This window comes from Caretta caretta, chromosome 1 (assembly GCF_965140235.1).
Source record: "Caretta caretta isolate rCarCar2 chromosome 1, rCarCar1.hap1, whole genome shotgun sequence".
Taxonomy (NCBI): Eukaryota; Metazoa; Chordata; order Testudines; family Cheloniidae; genus Caretta; species Caretta caretta.
In genome coordinates, this window is record NC_134206.1 from 147,357,212 (window position 1) to 147,374,094 (window position 16,883).

The following is a 16,883-nucleotide window of genomic DNA, read 5'->3' on the forward strand; positions in this document are numbered from 1 at the left end:
AAGCAGGTCAGTGCTGGGAGCAGAGTCACAGAAGCAGCCTGCAGAGCAGACCTGTCCTGGGAGCAGAGCTGCAGCAACCAGAGGCAGAGGGGCCAAAGAAGCAGCCCAGGGAGCTGGAGGCAGAGCAGCGGCAGCAGTGCTGAGACAGAGTGGCGGAGCTGGAGCAGTCCGGAGCTGGGTGTGGTGAGCAGCTGGGGAGAGTGAGGGGGACCCTGGGCAGCGAGCCCAGCACAAGGAGACGCCTCAGCCAAGAGGCTCTGCAGGCCAGGCTTGGATCGTAACCCTGACAGGGTGGGGACGACACTGGGAAGAAGGGTCCTACCACTAAGAGCCTGAGAGCATGTGGCCACCACCAGAGCAAGTCTCCAACCCACAGCATCCCTACAGCACAGCCAGGGCCTGAGGAGAAGGCCTGGGACTTACAAGGAACAGACTGTGAACTGCCCTGACATTGCAGAGACACTGTTTGTGATGTTCCCTGCCACAGAGCGGGTTAATGTGTTTCTTTTAACCTTTCCCATTTTTTCTTATTCTTTTTAAAATTTATTGTTGATTAAATAACTTGCATTTACTTTAAATTGTATGTAATGGTCAGTGGGTCAGAGAAATACCCATTGCAGAGAGAGTACCCTGGAGTGGGGACACCCTAGCCCCTGTCCTAGGTGATCACAGCAGGGTTGGGAGTTGAGCCCCCCAGGAATCCTGGGCCCAGCCTTGTTGGGGTTACGAGGACTCTGTCAGGCAGGAGAGTGGAAGGGGAGTTCTCAAGGGCAGGGAGGCCACTGGGTAAAGGAAGTGGGAGCGAGGACTCAGATCCTTTCGCTAGCCCACTTCACTGGGGTAGTGCAGAAGCCAGGAAAGTTCCCCACAGTAGCGGGACTATTCCCCCGCTTACATAATATTTAAAATATGTAATAGAATACGTATCTAAGGATTTAAAATGTCAAAAACTATTTTCCCTTGGTAGGTGGCAAAGTTTCATAAAAGACCATTGTGGGTTTTCATGTGCATGGACATATGTCTATTCTAAAAAATAGTCTGAATGACATTTATGAAACTAGCCTATATGCTATATATGCAGCAAGCTGCTATGCTGGGCAAAATGAGCAGATTATTTTGTACTGTTACATCAAAAGTCTCAAGGACATTAGTCCATTGGCCTGTAACTTATTTCTTAGAAAGATGAAGAAGTTTGGAAATCGCTGAAAAATATCCAAAAGCATGCAGCTATATCATGTTTTACTTTAATTATATGAAATCTAACTAAGGCAATTAAAAAAAAGAGAAAAAAAAATAACCACACAAGGGGAAACCAGTAAAAATTGCCAACACATGCACACATTCTTAGACCATAACAAATTTCAACCTAGTGGATGGGCCCACTTATCAAACAACGAAAAAAGAATATATTTCAGCATGAATGAAACATACAACTCTATCAGTAGCCATTAAAATTGGGACACGTTATATTTTGTGTACATATAAATAGTACAAATTAGACATTGTGTTATCTCACTGAGTCAATAGTAAGATCATTGATAAGTTAAACTTTTCAAAGCAAATTCTAAGATGCTTTCAGGTATGGAGATGCAACTTGCTTCCTCCTTTTTTTTTCTCATTCGCTCTTGCTTCCCTCCTTTTTGATTAATTATTGCTTTACAATGACTTCCCATGTCCTCTAGCTGTCATTAACATAATGAAGATAAAAGTTTTCTGTATATGTAATTGTCCCAGAGACAACATTAATTAGATAGGAAGAATAGGAACTCTTCAACAATATTACTTCAGAGTACCATCATTAAGGGAATAAATTCCCTGCCTTTCTGGCATCTAGACAGCTCTCATGTGACTCAATGAAGTAGAATATTTGGGCAACTCAGTGTATGTGAGATGTCATAAGTAATTATCTAAGCCATTTCCTAGGCTCTTTGACTTGGGCAGTGTTGTCAATAATCACTACGTTTAAATACAAGGACTTCAGTCATGGGTGTATTATATTGTCATTGAACAGGAATGCAAGGCAAAAACATGGAGACCGAGTATTGTGTTCAAAAAGGACACTCTCATCATCCGGGAGGTTAGAGAAGATGACATTGGAAATTACACTTGTGAGTTAAAATACGGAATCTTTGTTGTCAGAAGAACTACAGAATTAACAGTTACAGGTAATTTATAGGCTCCTAATATCTCTTTCTGATATTGTAAAGAATGATATTGCCTTTTTTTGTTTTAGGTCATTTGTGATATACATTGCAACTACTTAGCCAGAGACAAAAGTTTTGATGATTGTCGTTGCCTAGGTGATGTGCCCAAACAATCTTACGAAGTTCCAATTAGTGTGCACAGCGCTCTGAATGAGGTCTAGGTTGGGGCCTGTTTTAGAGACATGTAGGCAGCTTAGGTTTCTGAATGGGAAATGGAGAGTGCGTTCAGTTTTTGGTAGGATAGGTAGCTTGGAACCTATACTATTTATGGCAGAAAATAACATGATGGAGCCCACTATATTTGTTTGTGGAATGCTGCCTTTTGAATGCAACACTTCTAGAACTAATGTTGCTATGTCAGAGCGGCATCATTCTAGGAGGTACCTTCCAGAGAAATACTACCATGATTCTTCTCCATCAGGCCCACTGGCACAACCATCCAGCATATCAATCATATTGTGCACACCTGTAAATACTAACGGTGGAATCCTGAGCCCATTGAAGTTAACGGCAAACTCAGACTGATTTCATTAAGGCCAGTATTTCACTCCATGTATTCCACATCCATCTAGCTCTAGTTCTAATTAAAAAAAAAAATCCTATAATGGCTATATCTTCTGAAACATAACATTGGTGACAGGGGAAAAGATGCTTTTAATATAATTTACATTAAAACCTTCAACATCCTACATAAATTACATCATGATTTGATCTTGCACGTACTGTAATAGCAATATACTCTATTCCAGAAAACAACCTTTCTGCATAAGGGTTAGTCCAACCGTTTTTCAACTGTTCCGTCCTCTCCAAACCTCAGTATCACAAGGGCCTGTCCTAATTTAGAAAGAATATGGCACAGCGCTATCCAAGGAAAAATTGTACTGAATTGATTTCCAGAATTATTTGGTAATATTGGGAGATCATATATGTGCTATATCTTGGGTCTTCAGATTGCAGTGCACTTGTCATTTCCAATGCAACATTCCTTAATAGCTGGCAAAGTTTAGGTTTTCCCTGGGGATTGAAGGTGAAATAGATTCTTAGTTGCCTCAGCAACACAAAAAAAAAAAAAAAGAAGCTAGTGGCAGTGTGTTTGGAGTAGGAAACAAAACATACAAAGAAAGAATCTTAGAGCAGAAATATCCACTTCAGGTTCTCTTTGTTTCTCTGCTAAGTCCAATATAAATGTATATCTCATCTGGCAGTTAATTACTGTCTTTATAGTATGCCTCGATCTGCGATTGTGGAAACATTTCTGAGTTTATTAGAAATTTGTTTTCTTATGTGCTAATGAATCTCAGTATCGTCCATCTTGCACTGCTCCCACCCAAAATATGAGAAGCTAAACGTAAACCTCATGATTTGTAACTTCCACTTATTAGATTAGTCAATTATATATCTGGAAATTATACCGTGTGTTGATTTGAGAGAAATTCAGACAATCAATCATGTTTTCTTTAAGCACAATATCCATTTTTTCTTGTATATGAAATTGATTTATTTGGTGACTAGAAGCAGGCAATTACTCTCTAGTGATTATGCTAACAGTAAATATCAATATACCCTGTTTGACTCTCCTGAAGGAGAGCAGAGATACAGGAGTGCTGTAGTTAATTTATTTCAAAATAAGGCTCCAATTATCTTCTCAATGTATGATTATGCTCTTGAGTAGTACATAATCTTTCAGCCCTCCAGTATTCTCTCAATCACTTTGGAATGGTGCTTCCACTGCAAAAATATATCTTACTGGTAAATTTGGTGTGCAGTGTTGTTTGAAGCAGACTAAAACTACAGCTACTGAAAAAGGAATAAGAGCAGTATGAAGACATGCACTCGCATAATTTGTGATAAAGAATGGTCATTCGTCAGTTATGTAGTTTCTGGGGGAAAGCTCTATACTTAATGTGAAATGAAAGTGTGACCACTCAAGAAGAGACTTGGCTTACTTTTGAAGTGTTTTAAAATGAATGAGATTAAGAGAGGAGAGCTGCATGATTTCTGTATCTGACAACCAGGGAAGATGTAAGAACCAATTTGTTGCAGAGCATCTTAGCAATTTTATTTGTTTTGGTATTACTGTGGTTCTGCATGTTGTCTTTATATTTATGTGACTAAGCTAAAGAAATAGATACACTGGTATTATGATCAGTTTTCTTCTTTTAATACATGCCATAGGCTACAGTCAGTAACCATGTTATATTATTATTTGACACGTGTTTGGTAGGAAGACATGCAGACATTAAATATGTCTTATGTTCTGTTTATGTACTGGTGACAAAGAGTTTATTTTCCAAGTGACATACATTGCAATTTATGTGAGATTATTTCTGTTGTTTTTAAAAATAGCTTAGACTTGAATTCAGGGGTCAGAGAATAAATGTCGCATCCTGATTAAAAACATAAAGTTGACACCTTTTACTAAATTAGCTATAAATGAACTAGCTAAAAGCACTCCCCCACCATATGTAGAGGTAGGGCATATCAAGTGAATATATGTGTGGGCCGACTTTTAGACTGATAGATGGGTCCCTTTTCTTCACTGATATAACCCTTTTATCCTCACTCATCCTCCTTGCGACTCCTTTCATCCTTGTCTATTCTTCCCCCATTTATCACCCTGCATCATTTATAAACTCCTGAAGTTTGTAATGTATATGGAACCACTACTGGCAGCTAATTCCATTAACAAATCTACCTCCCCCAAAAACTAATCATAAGAACCAGTCCTAATACTGTGAAGTTTCTATGCTAAGCCATTTGTGACTTACAACTAGCCAAATCCAAAATTATGGAGGTGTTCAGAAAGTGAGAGCAATGAGAATAGTTCTTATGAGACAACCCCCCGCCCCCGGCACCTATTATGTAAGGTTAGCACATCTAGCTGGAAACTAGTGACTCTCCATAATCTACAACTATTCCTCTGCCTATTTTTCCGTATTCTGATGCAGCAAATATGTGGTTATTTTCTGGTGTTTGTGTGTTTGTATGCATTCATGTTTAATAAATATTGTCTTTTAGGCTTCCTGCCTCTGTCTGTGGTGGGAAGAACTCTTCTGGGGTGTATTGTATTTCCATCCTGTGCAGAATGTGTTATGTGAAATCCATGAGCCAGATGCTCAACTGGAATAAATCACTATAATTCCACTGAAGCTGAGGATAAAGATCTAGACCTTTATATTAATACCTTTTCTATCATCAAGTAAAATAGTGAATGTTGCAAAAAGGGATTGTCATCTGGTTGGCGACAGGGGGGCCGTGTTAAATCAAATGCAGAAGTGGATTAAAACAAAACATGCATACACAGTTTTGGGTTTTTTTTTCTCATCTAACTGCCAGGTGAATCAGGCAGTGGGTGGAGAAACATAATTGCAGGAAGTTTCCGTCAAATCTATTTACATAAAATTTTCATTCCATTTTGGCTGTCCACAGCCCAGATCAGAACAACAGGGTAAAAAAGGTTTTGGCAGCTAGCATCACTTTAGAATGAATAGGTCAGCTGTGAACAATTGACATTGAAATCCATCTTTCGCATTATAGGGCTATTGGAAATCTACTTTTATGCAGTTAAAGTTACTTAATAAGAACAACATTTTAAAATCAAATGTCTATATTGTAACTGATCTTTCCTGTATCTAGTAAGTTCAGTATTCTGTACACTATTATGTTCTATAATGAAACAGCAAAGTTGTTTAGACCTCCAGAGGATGATGAACTTTTGCTGGCTGAATGGGGTAGGAAAGATGATCCAGTGGTTAGGCCACTAACCTAGAACTCGGAGCACCTAATTCCTGCTCTGCCACAGACTTCCCCTGTCAGCTTGGGAAAATCACTTAGCCTCTCTGTACCTCAGTTACCATCTGTAAAATGGGAATATTATCATTTTCTGACATTACAAGAGTGTCAGGAAGATAAATACATTAAAAATTGTGAGGCATTAAGGGCCAGATCCTCCAAGGTATTTAGATGCATAAGGCACCTAAATACCTTGGAGGATCTGGGCCTTAGATACTACAGTAATGGGGGCCATGTAAGTTCCTAAAATAGATATACTGGAAGGGGAAATATGATATCAAGGCTGTGTGTGTGTGTGCGCACGCGCATGCGAGTGTGCGCATGTGTGGATACACATTATACAATCTAAATATATTGAGAACATAGTAAAAATTGAGATTTTCTTGAAAGCTTCTTGACTGGTAATACATGACAGTATTAAGGCAGGGGTACATTGCTCTCCTAGTAAAAGAAATATTAGCCATAAATGTAGATGGAGAAGATAAAATGTGATGACTTGGAAATATAAGTAAGAAAGACTAGATACAGTTGTATTTAACTTTTAAGAGCTTTAAAAGATCACTTCCTATTATTTACACTTATTATGTTAACTTTACATTCCATACTAGATATCACAGAAGTATACATAGTCACATAAATGAAGGACCGATGCTGTAAATCATATTTATAGTGAAAAGAAATTAAATCCTCTTTTCCTATATGACTTTGAAAGCACTTTTCTATGTCAGTTATACATATTTCTCTGGTGCTTACCACTATAGTTTCTGTGCATCTTGTTAACATTAATTAAATAAGCATTACATTTCCATGAGGTGGGGAAGTGGTATTATCCTCAGTAATATGAGGAATGGAGTGGTTTAAGGGACTTGCTTTATGTCACTCAGAAGTCTGTGGCAGAGCCTTGAGGAGAACACCGTTATCCAGTTTCTTCTACCTGTTGTACCATCCACTTCACATGGAATACTGAGTATTACTGAGCCTAATATTTGGGCATGATATAAAAGTATGCTTTCCGTTGCATTGTATCATATCAGCTGTGATACAGGATGTGGGATGTGCTGGTGTTAAGCATTAGGGAAAAGCAGCTGCTTTTTTTTTTTTTAATGTTAGAAACACGATATTAAGGGAAAGCAAAGGACGTAGTTATTTCAACACACCCTGGCTCCAACCTGGAGACTTCATGATGTCTTCCAAACAGGCCTCAGAAAGTTGGGAATTCAGCTGTTTCCCTAGAAGCTGCTGTCTCTGTGGTTGTCTGGTCATCACTGAATTGCTCCGGTCACCATCTTGTAGGAGCCTTTGCCAATGGGCTTTTTTGAACAGCTGGTTATTTATGTCCAGGAAGGGGGAACAGCTGCAGCCCTAGGACAGTCATTTTACATCTGACTGCTCTAGGCTCCTCCTTCCTTCCTTCCAGCTGGTGAATATTTGCAGTTCCAATTATGGGTTCCCTTGGTTTGCAGAAGGTGGAACATCTTCACAAAGGTTTTGATGGATGAATGGGGCCTGCGTGTTGTGAGCTGACACTAGCAATGTGGGAAATGGGCCAGCAGCCTGCAGAGCTGCTTAGGGACAAATCCTCCTAAGTGTAGTTTTTTTTTTTTTTAATTATGGCATAATAGTGGCTCAGCTTCCTTACCTCCGTGTTTCTGCCTAGACCCACATCTTCCCAGCAGACAGCAGGTAGTGAGCCCTATGTCCTTCTATTCTTTTTCTACGCACTGCAGCCCTCGTTTCTTTCCCACACCAAGCAGACTTCTGATGGGGAATCACTGTCAAAGTCCGAACCTAGTAATGTGAACTGTGCTTTCGCTGCTGCTGCTCTGAATAACTTGTATATTAACATCAATGTTAAAGCCCATCTCAAAGCAGAAGTGAAAGCAAAGATTGTGGTGCAATCTCTGATTTGGGAGTTTAAATACAAATATTTTTTTCAAACCGGACTGGGAATTTGCTCTAGAGGTAGTTTTAAAATAGCTAGTGTATTAAAAGTAGTGGTTATACAAGAAAAATCTCTGTTTAATGGTGCTAGTTTTGTATTTTTTTAATGTATTGTGTGACGGGGCAAGGCCAGATGGCTATAGAAAAGTAGTAGGAGATAGATATATTAGCTCCAGGCTAAACAAATCCCTGGTACCAGGATAAGTTAAATGGAAGCTGCTCCAGGTCAATTAAGACACCTGGGGCCAATTAAGAACTTTCCAGAAGGCAGGGAGAAGGCTAGGTTGATTGGGACACCTGAAGCCAATCAGGGACTGGCTGAAACTAGTTAAAAGCCTCCCAGTTAGTCAGGTGGGTGTGGATGTCAGGAGCTGTGGGAGGAAGTTGTGCTGTTGGAGAGACTGAGCAGTACACACCATATCAGGCACAAGGAGGGAGGAGGCCCTGAGGTAAGGGTGAAGTGGAGCTTGAGGAAGTGGGGGCTGCCGTGGGGAAGTAGCCCAGGGAATTGTACATGTCATGTTTTTAAAAGGTCAGCTACCATAGCTGATACTATTAGGGTCCCTGGGCTGGAGCCCGGAGTAGAGGGTGGGTCCAGCCTCCCCGCTTTGTCGCCTGCCCCCCCCCCCCCAATTAATCACTGAGACTGGGAGACAACAGAGACTGTGCAAGGGAGGATAGCTTCTCCTCACCTCCCTCGCTGGCTTATGATGAAAATGGCTCAGTAGACTGTGACCCTTGTCTCCAGAGAGAGAAGGGTTATGTGGAGGGTCACAGTGAGCCTCTGAGGCTAGCGAAATCCACCAGAAAACGTGGGACCCACGGAGACAAGGACAGAGCTTTGTCACAATTGGTAGAAGGTTCACATTTTCAGTCACTACTTAGTGCCTGTTCCTTACTGAGAATAATTGTTAATTTACTTTATGTACCCTTTGGAGTAGTATAAAGTAAATTTATGTCAGATAAATTTACTTTTCTGTGAGAACATATTTCTTTTCCTTTCCCTTTGATTTTTCTTTAGTGCTGGTGAAAAGATCTCTATCTCCTATCAGAAATGTGCTACTGTCTAAGCAATCTGAATCAATTTCCTTCTTCCAGTGACATCTGTTTTAGAAAGTGTTATCTAAATTGAAAATGATAAATTAGATACTTTTTTATTCTAATAGCATATCACAAACAGAAATGTTCACTTAAACAAAACAATTTGTTTTGTGGGGTTTTGTGTAATAGGTTTATCTATAAAGGAAAACCTGCTCTATATTAGAGTATTTGTGAATATTTATACCTTCAGATTGAATAGCATCACCCAAATTATTTATTAATTGGAATTTTTTAAAAAAATGCATGTTTCTAATTCCTAGCAACATTCCAAAATTAGATAGTATGGTTAACTTGGGCCACAGAACACAACATGGGCCATAAACACTTTCTGATCCTGATTTATACCTGAAATGTTTAGTTTAATATTATACCTCATTGTGCCCATCCTACAAAGGTATCTGCAAGTGCAGATCTGTCTTGCTAGCATGGAGTCCCATTGAAGTCAAAGGGAATCAACCTGGGCATAAGGGGCTGTGCAGTGGATCCCTTTGCAAGAATAAGTCTCTCCTGTAAAATGTATACCATAAAACATACAGGATACGCAATCGAGCCCTATCAGCCTTGCTGTTAAACATTAATATATGCAATTCCAGCCTGGCCTTTTGTGACTTTTAGCATTACATTAATGCTTTTCTTTGCATTCAGTTAAGAGTAAGAAGTACTAGTACCTTTGCAAATGATACCAGAGCTAATCACCTGGGCCTTAATCATGAAGTCTTTTTTCAGGGTCAATTTTTGTTACCCTTACATAAAGTAGTGCCTTATTTTTGAGGAGTAGTCCCATTGAAATATATAGTGTAAGGTACATGAGTAAGGGTGTCAGTATGTGGCCCTCAGTTTTTACCAGCTTTCCCCAGGCATGTCTCAAAGGGATTTGGCTCTGTTAAGATCTATCTCAAGAAAAGCGCGTCATGGCAAACCAAGTACACTTTGACCTTCGGTCAGTCCCTCGGCCTTTTCTATCTGCAAAATATTTTATGGCATATTTCAGCAACACCAGCAAAACAAAACCAAAAAAAAAATTCGCAATAGCTTTTTCCAAATGTGCAAAATCACCATGCCCCCAGATCACCATCTTTGTGCACCTATTCTTTCAGCTACAGTACAATGGCCTACAGCTCAAACTTTAAATTTCTGTACCCTTCTATTTGCTAATTGACTGCAAGACAAAGCCAAAACTTCAACACGGGAAACTAACCTCAGTAAATGTAAACTAACCTCAGTATGCAGGCATATTTTAGTCCTTGCTTCATATGCAATTTAATGACCAGATCCTGGAAACACTTTATTTGTGTGAGTAATATCACTCACATCCACAGTCCCATTGACTTCATGAGGCCTATTCATGTGACTCAAGTTACTCATTTGCATAAGTATGTACTTGGTTGAGCCTTAAATCTATACACTGATAGGCTTAGGTCTGAACATTTCCATTCATTGAAAGAATAATGATGCTGGGTGAAATCCTAGCCCCATTGAATTCCACTTCAGTAGAGCCAGGATTCCATCCACTGGCTTTAGTAACACTGACAGATTTGAAATCTGTAATCCTGACCTATGGTTCGTCCCTGTTACCAAATGCTGATAATTTGCTTTTATATATAAAAGTATTTCCATATATAACTGATCAGCACTTGCAATTATTACCATATTCTGGGTCACCATTTAGTCTCATCAAGACCAAGAACTGAGCTGATGCAAATGTGTGAACTGGTGAATCACAAGTTTTTCAGTCTAAAATAATGTACTTGCTTATTCACTGTACATGCAATTGTTTAAAGTATTTGAAATAGTCAGGGAGCCCCAGTCATTAGCACACTGTTGGCTCAAACCCGCAGTCCTGAAGCAGCTAAACCTTCCATTTAAATCAATGTGATTTTAAGCTCAGTCGTCTAAGCGGGTCACACAGAAAAGCGAAGAAATACCTTAAACATAATGATGCCCTTTAGTGTTTTTAATTTGCTCACAACTGTTTTAAATGCCTTTCCCTACCAGTTCGTTCTTTTCTATCCATTAAAAACGACTTCTTTTTTTTCCCGATTTGTTATGGACTGCAAGCAAAAAGCTTTTTCTTTTTTTTATCACATCAGCATCACTGGCTATATCATTTCTGATGTAGTAATAGGATTTGTTGGTTAACTTCTGTTCTCTTGGCTGTCTGACAGACTTTATCGTCTCAGCACAAGAAAAACGTTGCTGGGATGCAGTGGGTTTTTTGTTTTGTTTTGTTTTTAAAAATTGGTGATTAGTCTTAAACATAAAATTTTAAACAAAAAATGTTTACAATGCAGTGATATTGCCTAGTGTTAGAGTTGGTCAGATTTGGGCCCGACATGATTTAGGAGATTTTTAAACAGCTATTTATGGGATTTTTTTGTGGGGAAAGAAGGGATGTTCAAGTTTAATCAGTTTGTGCTGATCTATATTTTAGTTGAATCACGAGAAACTATGGTTCATTTTTTTTTCTGAAATGTTGTGAATTTAGGTTTTGCTGGTTCATTTGTTTTGTTTTAGTTCCTGAAATGCAAAAAACCTGTTTCAGTGACTTTAGCTTATAAACAGTCTTGATTATGTAACTCTTTCATTTATTTATATTAATTATTTGAGATGGTTCTTTATTTCATATAGGTATTAAGTACCAAAAAATAAATATTGAAGAGTAGATTACTCCCCCTATGTAGTTCCTACATTTAATGGCAGGAACTAACCATTCAGTCCTGGACTGATGCACCAGCTGATCCTTTAATTATCAGGGTTGATGGTTATTCCTTTTGTTAATTAACCTGATGCACAATCATCATGCATTTAATTCAGCTCTACAATATATTGAGAGAGAGATTCTATTTACTGTACATTTATTATTCTGTGAAAAGAGTAATAAAATATAAAGCAAACAATAGAGTTATTATGAAAGCAGGATGCTCACAAAATCATCCCAGCACTTCTGGTAATGCACTAAATCCTTCTGGGTATAACAAATTCCTGGCTAAAGAGTAATTAGAAATTAGCGATCTTCTTTATAGAGCAATAATTTCTGTGTGCCTAAAAACAAGGAGCTAAATTAAAACCCTATGTGCATTTGAGAAATAATAATCAGAACATTCTGCACAGATTTGATGAAAAAGGTTCTCTATAAATGTTCAGTTAATGTACTTATAGCTGTAGCAGCATATACACCCCAGATTCACATGCAGAAAACTTCACACAGGGATCCATGTACCTTACTGAAAAAAACAAGACCAAATGCAATGAGAGATGCATGTTATTGGTTATATGTAGAAAATGTGTATTAAAAACACCTTTGGCAAATTTTCAAAGAAGGAAGGATGTATAATTTAAGGATGATTTGGTTTTGGTGATGATGACCTTCTGGTCTCTTTACCTCTGTGATGCAATTAATGATTTGCTATTCCTATTAGAAGCTGAGTCTTTTTATTAATTCTACATTGTATTCTCTTCCTTGTCTATAATGCCTCCTTTTCTTCGATTATCTGGTCCCACTCTCCTCCAGGTTTAGATATATTCCAGGTCTTGATTTCTGCTTAAGTGCCATTGCCATCACTATTGCCACCCTAATCCTGATCAGTGGTCTTACTGAGTGTTTGATTCCTACTCCCCACTTCTTTTCACATAGCCTTGGGGCACGCACTCTCACTGATTGGGCATTTTCTGGGGAGAATAAGTGGTTGGGTCTTTAGGTTGTTTTGTGAACAGTATTAAAATGGAACATAACGTATGATAGTTTCATTTTATTAGGACATTTTTAAACCCAGAATACTCCAGTTAGTTTGAAGAGCCAAAAAAGCAGATTTGTTCCATCCTTATCTGCAGTGTACCACTGCATTTAAGGGACCTGCAAACCTGAAACAGTGTTAATGAATGTCAGTCAATGTAGTGAACAAATATATCTGAGTTATAACAGTTACACTGTCAGGTCCAGCAGACCCACATAATTGATTTTTCATTGGGTGAACTCTCTTTTCTTAAACAAAGTGTCTTATTCACTACCAGTAGTATTGACATTATGATGTGAATGAAAGTTAAAGGGATTTGTTATTTGCAAAGTGCTAATAAAATGTCAGTAGCAGATTTTGTTGTATTTCTTTATTTGACCCAAAGATGAAGAAATTGATTTTTTGGAAATACTACCACAGAGCAGACACGCCGTGTATTTCTACGTAAACAGACCTGCATTTGTGCTACATTCTTTTTATTTTCGTCCATAACTTGATGGTTGGCAAAATGATGGCTATGTTCATAAGCATATGCTGCATTTTCTATGTCAAGTGAAAGCCGAGAGGCACAAATACATGTGTGCCCAAAAGGTTTTTAAGCAATACTTTCAAACTATTTAGAGAAATGCTGTTTCTGTTTCTCATATTTGTCTGAGTCAGTTTATATCTGTTCACAACTCAAACTGAAACTTTAAAACATAAGATCTCTAAGTAGATGTTGTTGCCATGGTGCTATTTATTGGTATAACAATACTGTGTGACAAAGTCAGTAAGGTCAGATTTATTCACAAAGTGGGAGAAACTGGTATGTGTATATAATATAGTAGCTATATGGTAGCGTTGAAGAATACTAAAGATGTACCAGGCTAATAACCCACAAACTGAATAAGATATTACAAAAATTAAATAAATCCATTCTTAAGACACCCAAAGTGCTTATTAAGCAACCTTTTAAAATGTAGTTAAATATTTTGAATTATTCCTGTGGAATCAGAAGACTTTATTTTACTTTTGTTTCCTTTGAGTATGCTAATGCAACATTGTCCTAGAGTATCATTTATCATTTCTCTTCCCCTTCTTAGAAAGCTGTAGATAATTGAACTGTACAGAGTACTCCCAATGGAGTAAAGTGGGACTGTATTTTAATAAACAATAAACAAGGTATTTAAAGTATTCAGGTGATTCTTTGCATATAGCATAGCTGCACAGCACAGTATTTCGGCCTTTTTGTGGAGCTAGATTCTGTCAGCATGCAAACACAGTAACTGTACATAAGGTCTGAAAGCTTAGGGCACACTTTATGTTGTGCTGTATGAAAACAGTAGTAGAGTTCATTATCAGTACCTTTGTTTTTCCCCTCCTAAGTTTTATTGGGTGTTTTTTTGGGGGGGAAAGGGGAGTTTCCTTTCAAAGCTTCTGGCATTTTATGGTATGAAAATAAGTATTTATACATAAGACCACAGATAACAATCAAATGTTGAAACTAAAAATCTAATTTCATATTTCCAACATACATATTTTCAAGCGTAAATTATTGTCAAGTGCAGTTTTTTCTTTAAATGAAATCCTTTAAAAAATATTGCTGCTTGAAAATCTCCTATTATTGACTTGGCAAAGGGTTTGGTCCTATGTTGGTGAAAGCCAGTGTCAGAGCACCCACTGACTTTTCCCTGCAGGATCAGAAGAAAGATGTCTAAGTATCAAACTCCATCTGATGGAAAGATGTATAGCCTATTTCCATCGGTAGAGCAGTATACGTAACAAAGTCTGTTTGTAATGATCTGTAGACAAACCCACAGGGGAAAAATTAGTTCTGACAGATATTGCAATCACATGCAATCTTTTGGAGTCCGTATTGTATTAAATCTATTAATGGTTTCTATATGCGTTCTAGTCCATGAGATGAGGGTTATCACAGCTCCTAAAGGAACTAAAAATCTGTGGGAGGCAGGAGGAGTGGTATGATTAAGGTGAGTCACTGAGACTAAACAATGCTAGAGAGTACCACCCCTGGGGTGGTTTGCATAACATGTTTCAAGCTGTGTTTTCCAGAGACTAGGAGACAAAGAAAGGGCTTTCGGTATAAAAGGATGAGCTTGAACTGACACAGGGCTTTCTTTCTGATCCAGCAAACTGAAAGCACCTTATGCCCAAAGGGGGCCCCCAACACTTGCAGAATTTGCTGGAAAGACTTTAGCCTACTAGGGACCCTGAAGATTGGTGGGTGATTCCTGATATATTTAGTGTGTGTTTAAATCTGTTTAGTGTTTTATATGTTTATTTCTGAAATGCTTTTACCTTAAGAGTAAGTGTGCTTGCTTAGAAAGAGCTGTGCTGTAAATTGTAACTGCTAGAGTAGCCCTCGTGGGGGGGGGGGGGGGAAGAGGAGCAAAGTGCAGGTGCTGGCCTTTAGGCAGACTGGATTGTTGGGGATATCACAGCCTTAGAACCAACTGGTTAGACTAGGATCCCTATTCAGACACAGGTGATAGCTGGAGACCTGAGACCTGGGAACTCCTGGAGTGGACCATGGAGGGGTAGGGTTGGGTGCGGGGGCAATAGAGATGCAGTTGCCCTGAAATTGTGACATTAGCTACATAACGTCCTGAGTCCATTAAGTATTTACAACTTGCTTAAGTCCAGCTTTCTTTGGGTTAACAATTAAGTGTGTGCTTACGTACTGTCCTGAATAGAGATGCTTTCCTGAATTGAGGCCTAAGAGCACAACACCATATGGTCCTTTTGTCAGTATTCCCAAAATATATTCCAACCAGTATAAGATATTATTGAGCATTTAGATAGGGTTGTATACGTACATGTGAATGTACAAAATGTAGGTACAGATTTAAAATAAGTATCAAAGCCAACATACAAAAATGTGTCAATAGTTTAAAGTATGTTTTCTCTAAGAATTTACTCTTTATTTATGAATTACTTTTTTTTTCTTCTTCTACAAATATATTCATGCTAGTACAGCTATTCTGTGAAGTTTATGTTTAAAATGGAAGTGTATATGAGAAGGAGTGGGAATGAACATTAAAATTCTATCATCATTTTGTATTTTTTTTTCACTTATCTTAGTAAGGCTTTAGCATAGGAAAATAATATTGCCATATTATTTTGTTTTTCTGTTGGGAAGTTGATAACATGTGGTAATTGTATGAATATGGGAAAGAAATTGGAACCAGCAATGACATTTTTCATTCCTTTTGTGTAGGTTTTCCCTTCACTTTGGCGTACTTAATTCAGATCCAGAACTGCATTAATTTTAAAATATGAGATATGAATTCATGGAAACAAGATTGAGGAGTGATAGAAATCAGTGGATTTCCTTCATATTCTTTTGCCTTTATAAAAGATGGAAAAAAGAGAGCTGAAGTATATGAATGTCTGCCAATTTCATCATCATCAAAATCTCTCTCTCTTCTCATGCCCCCCCACCCCCACTCTTGTTAAATAAGTTCATGGGATTTCTTCACAGACACTAGAAGAAAGTACATGCACCCAATCCTTCATATAGATGGAAGTCAACAACTTCACAGATAGATGTCTATATTTCTTAGTATAGGTTTGTGCAAGTTACAGAAGACCAGTAGAAATTCATTGAGTGTGACCTGCTGCATGCTAGTCCTTCAGATTCACATTTGTAGTTCACAGGTTTTATATCTTTGTGAATACTGGGTATCTTATGCAATGTTCCATTATTATATAATGATCCCCAAGTAGTGTTCCCTCTAAATTTTGACAGGCCACGTGCACAAAAAATTTCTTCTGTGCAAATTGTTGTGCTTCTGTGCAAATTTTTGTGTGTGCAGTGTTTTGCCCTGTGTGCGGGGGTTTAGGATCTGTGTGCGTGTGCACACGCCCACAGCTTCGAGGGAACAGTATCCCCAAGATAAACAATAGATTTGTAATAGCATTTGTACTATCTTATGGTACAACTGTTGACAGGCAAATGACATGTTTCATTAAGTTATTTAAGTTATTTAAAAAGTAAGTGTAGCTATTTACTAAACATTTTCTATAACTATTTCATTTTATTTTGTCAGCAAAATTGCATTATATTTTATTTATGACACTCGGTGAACCCATATACTTACTGAATTTTGTT

General features: G+C 38.1%; 1 protein-coding gene across 4 annotated transcripts in view; it reads left to right on the top strand.

The window, feature by feature from the left end:
* Positions 1–16,883, top strand: part of IL1RAPL1 (interleukin 1 receptor accessory protein like 1) — a 1,168,446-nt gene that overhangs the window by 702,506 nt on the left and 449,057 nt on the right. For all 4 annotated transcript variants that reach the window (XM_075132044.1, XM_048863466.2, XM_048863455.2 and 1 more), the window contains one exon: positions 2,012–2,165. In XM_075132044.1, coding sequence (XP_074988145.1) covers positions 2,012–2,165 — 154 coding nt within the window. The remainder of the gene's footprint in view (positions 1–2,011; positions 2,166–16,883) is intronic.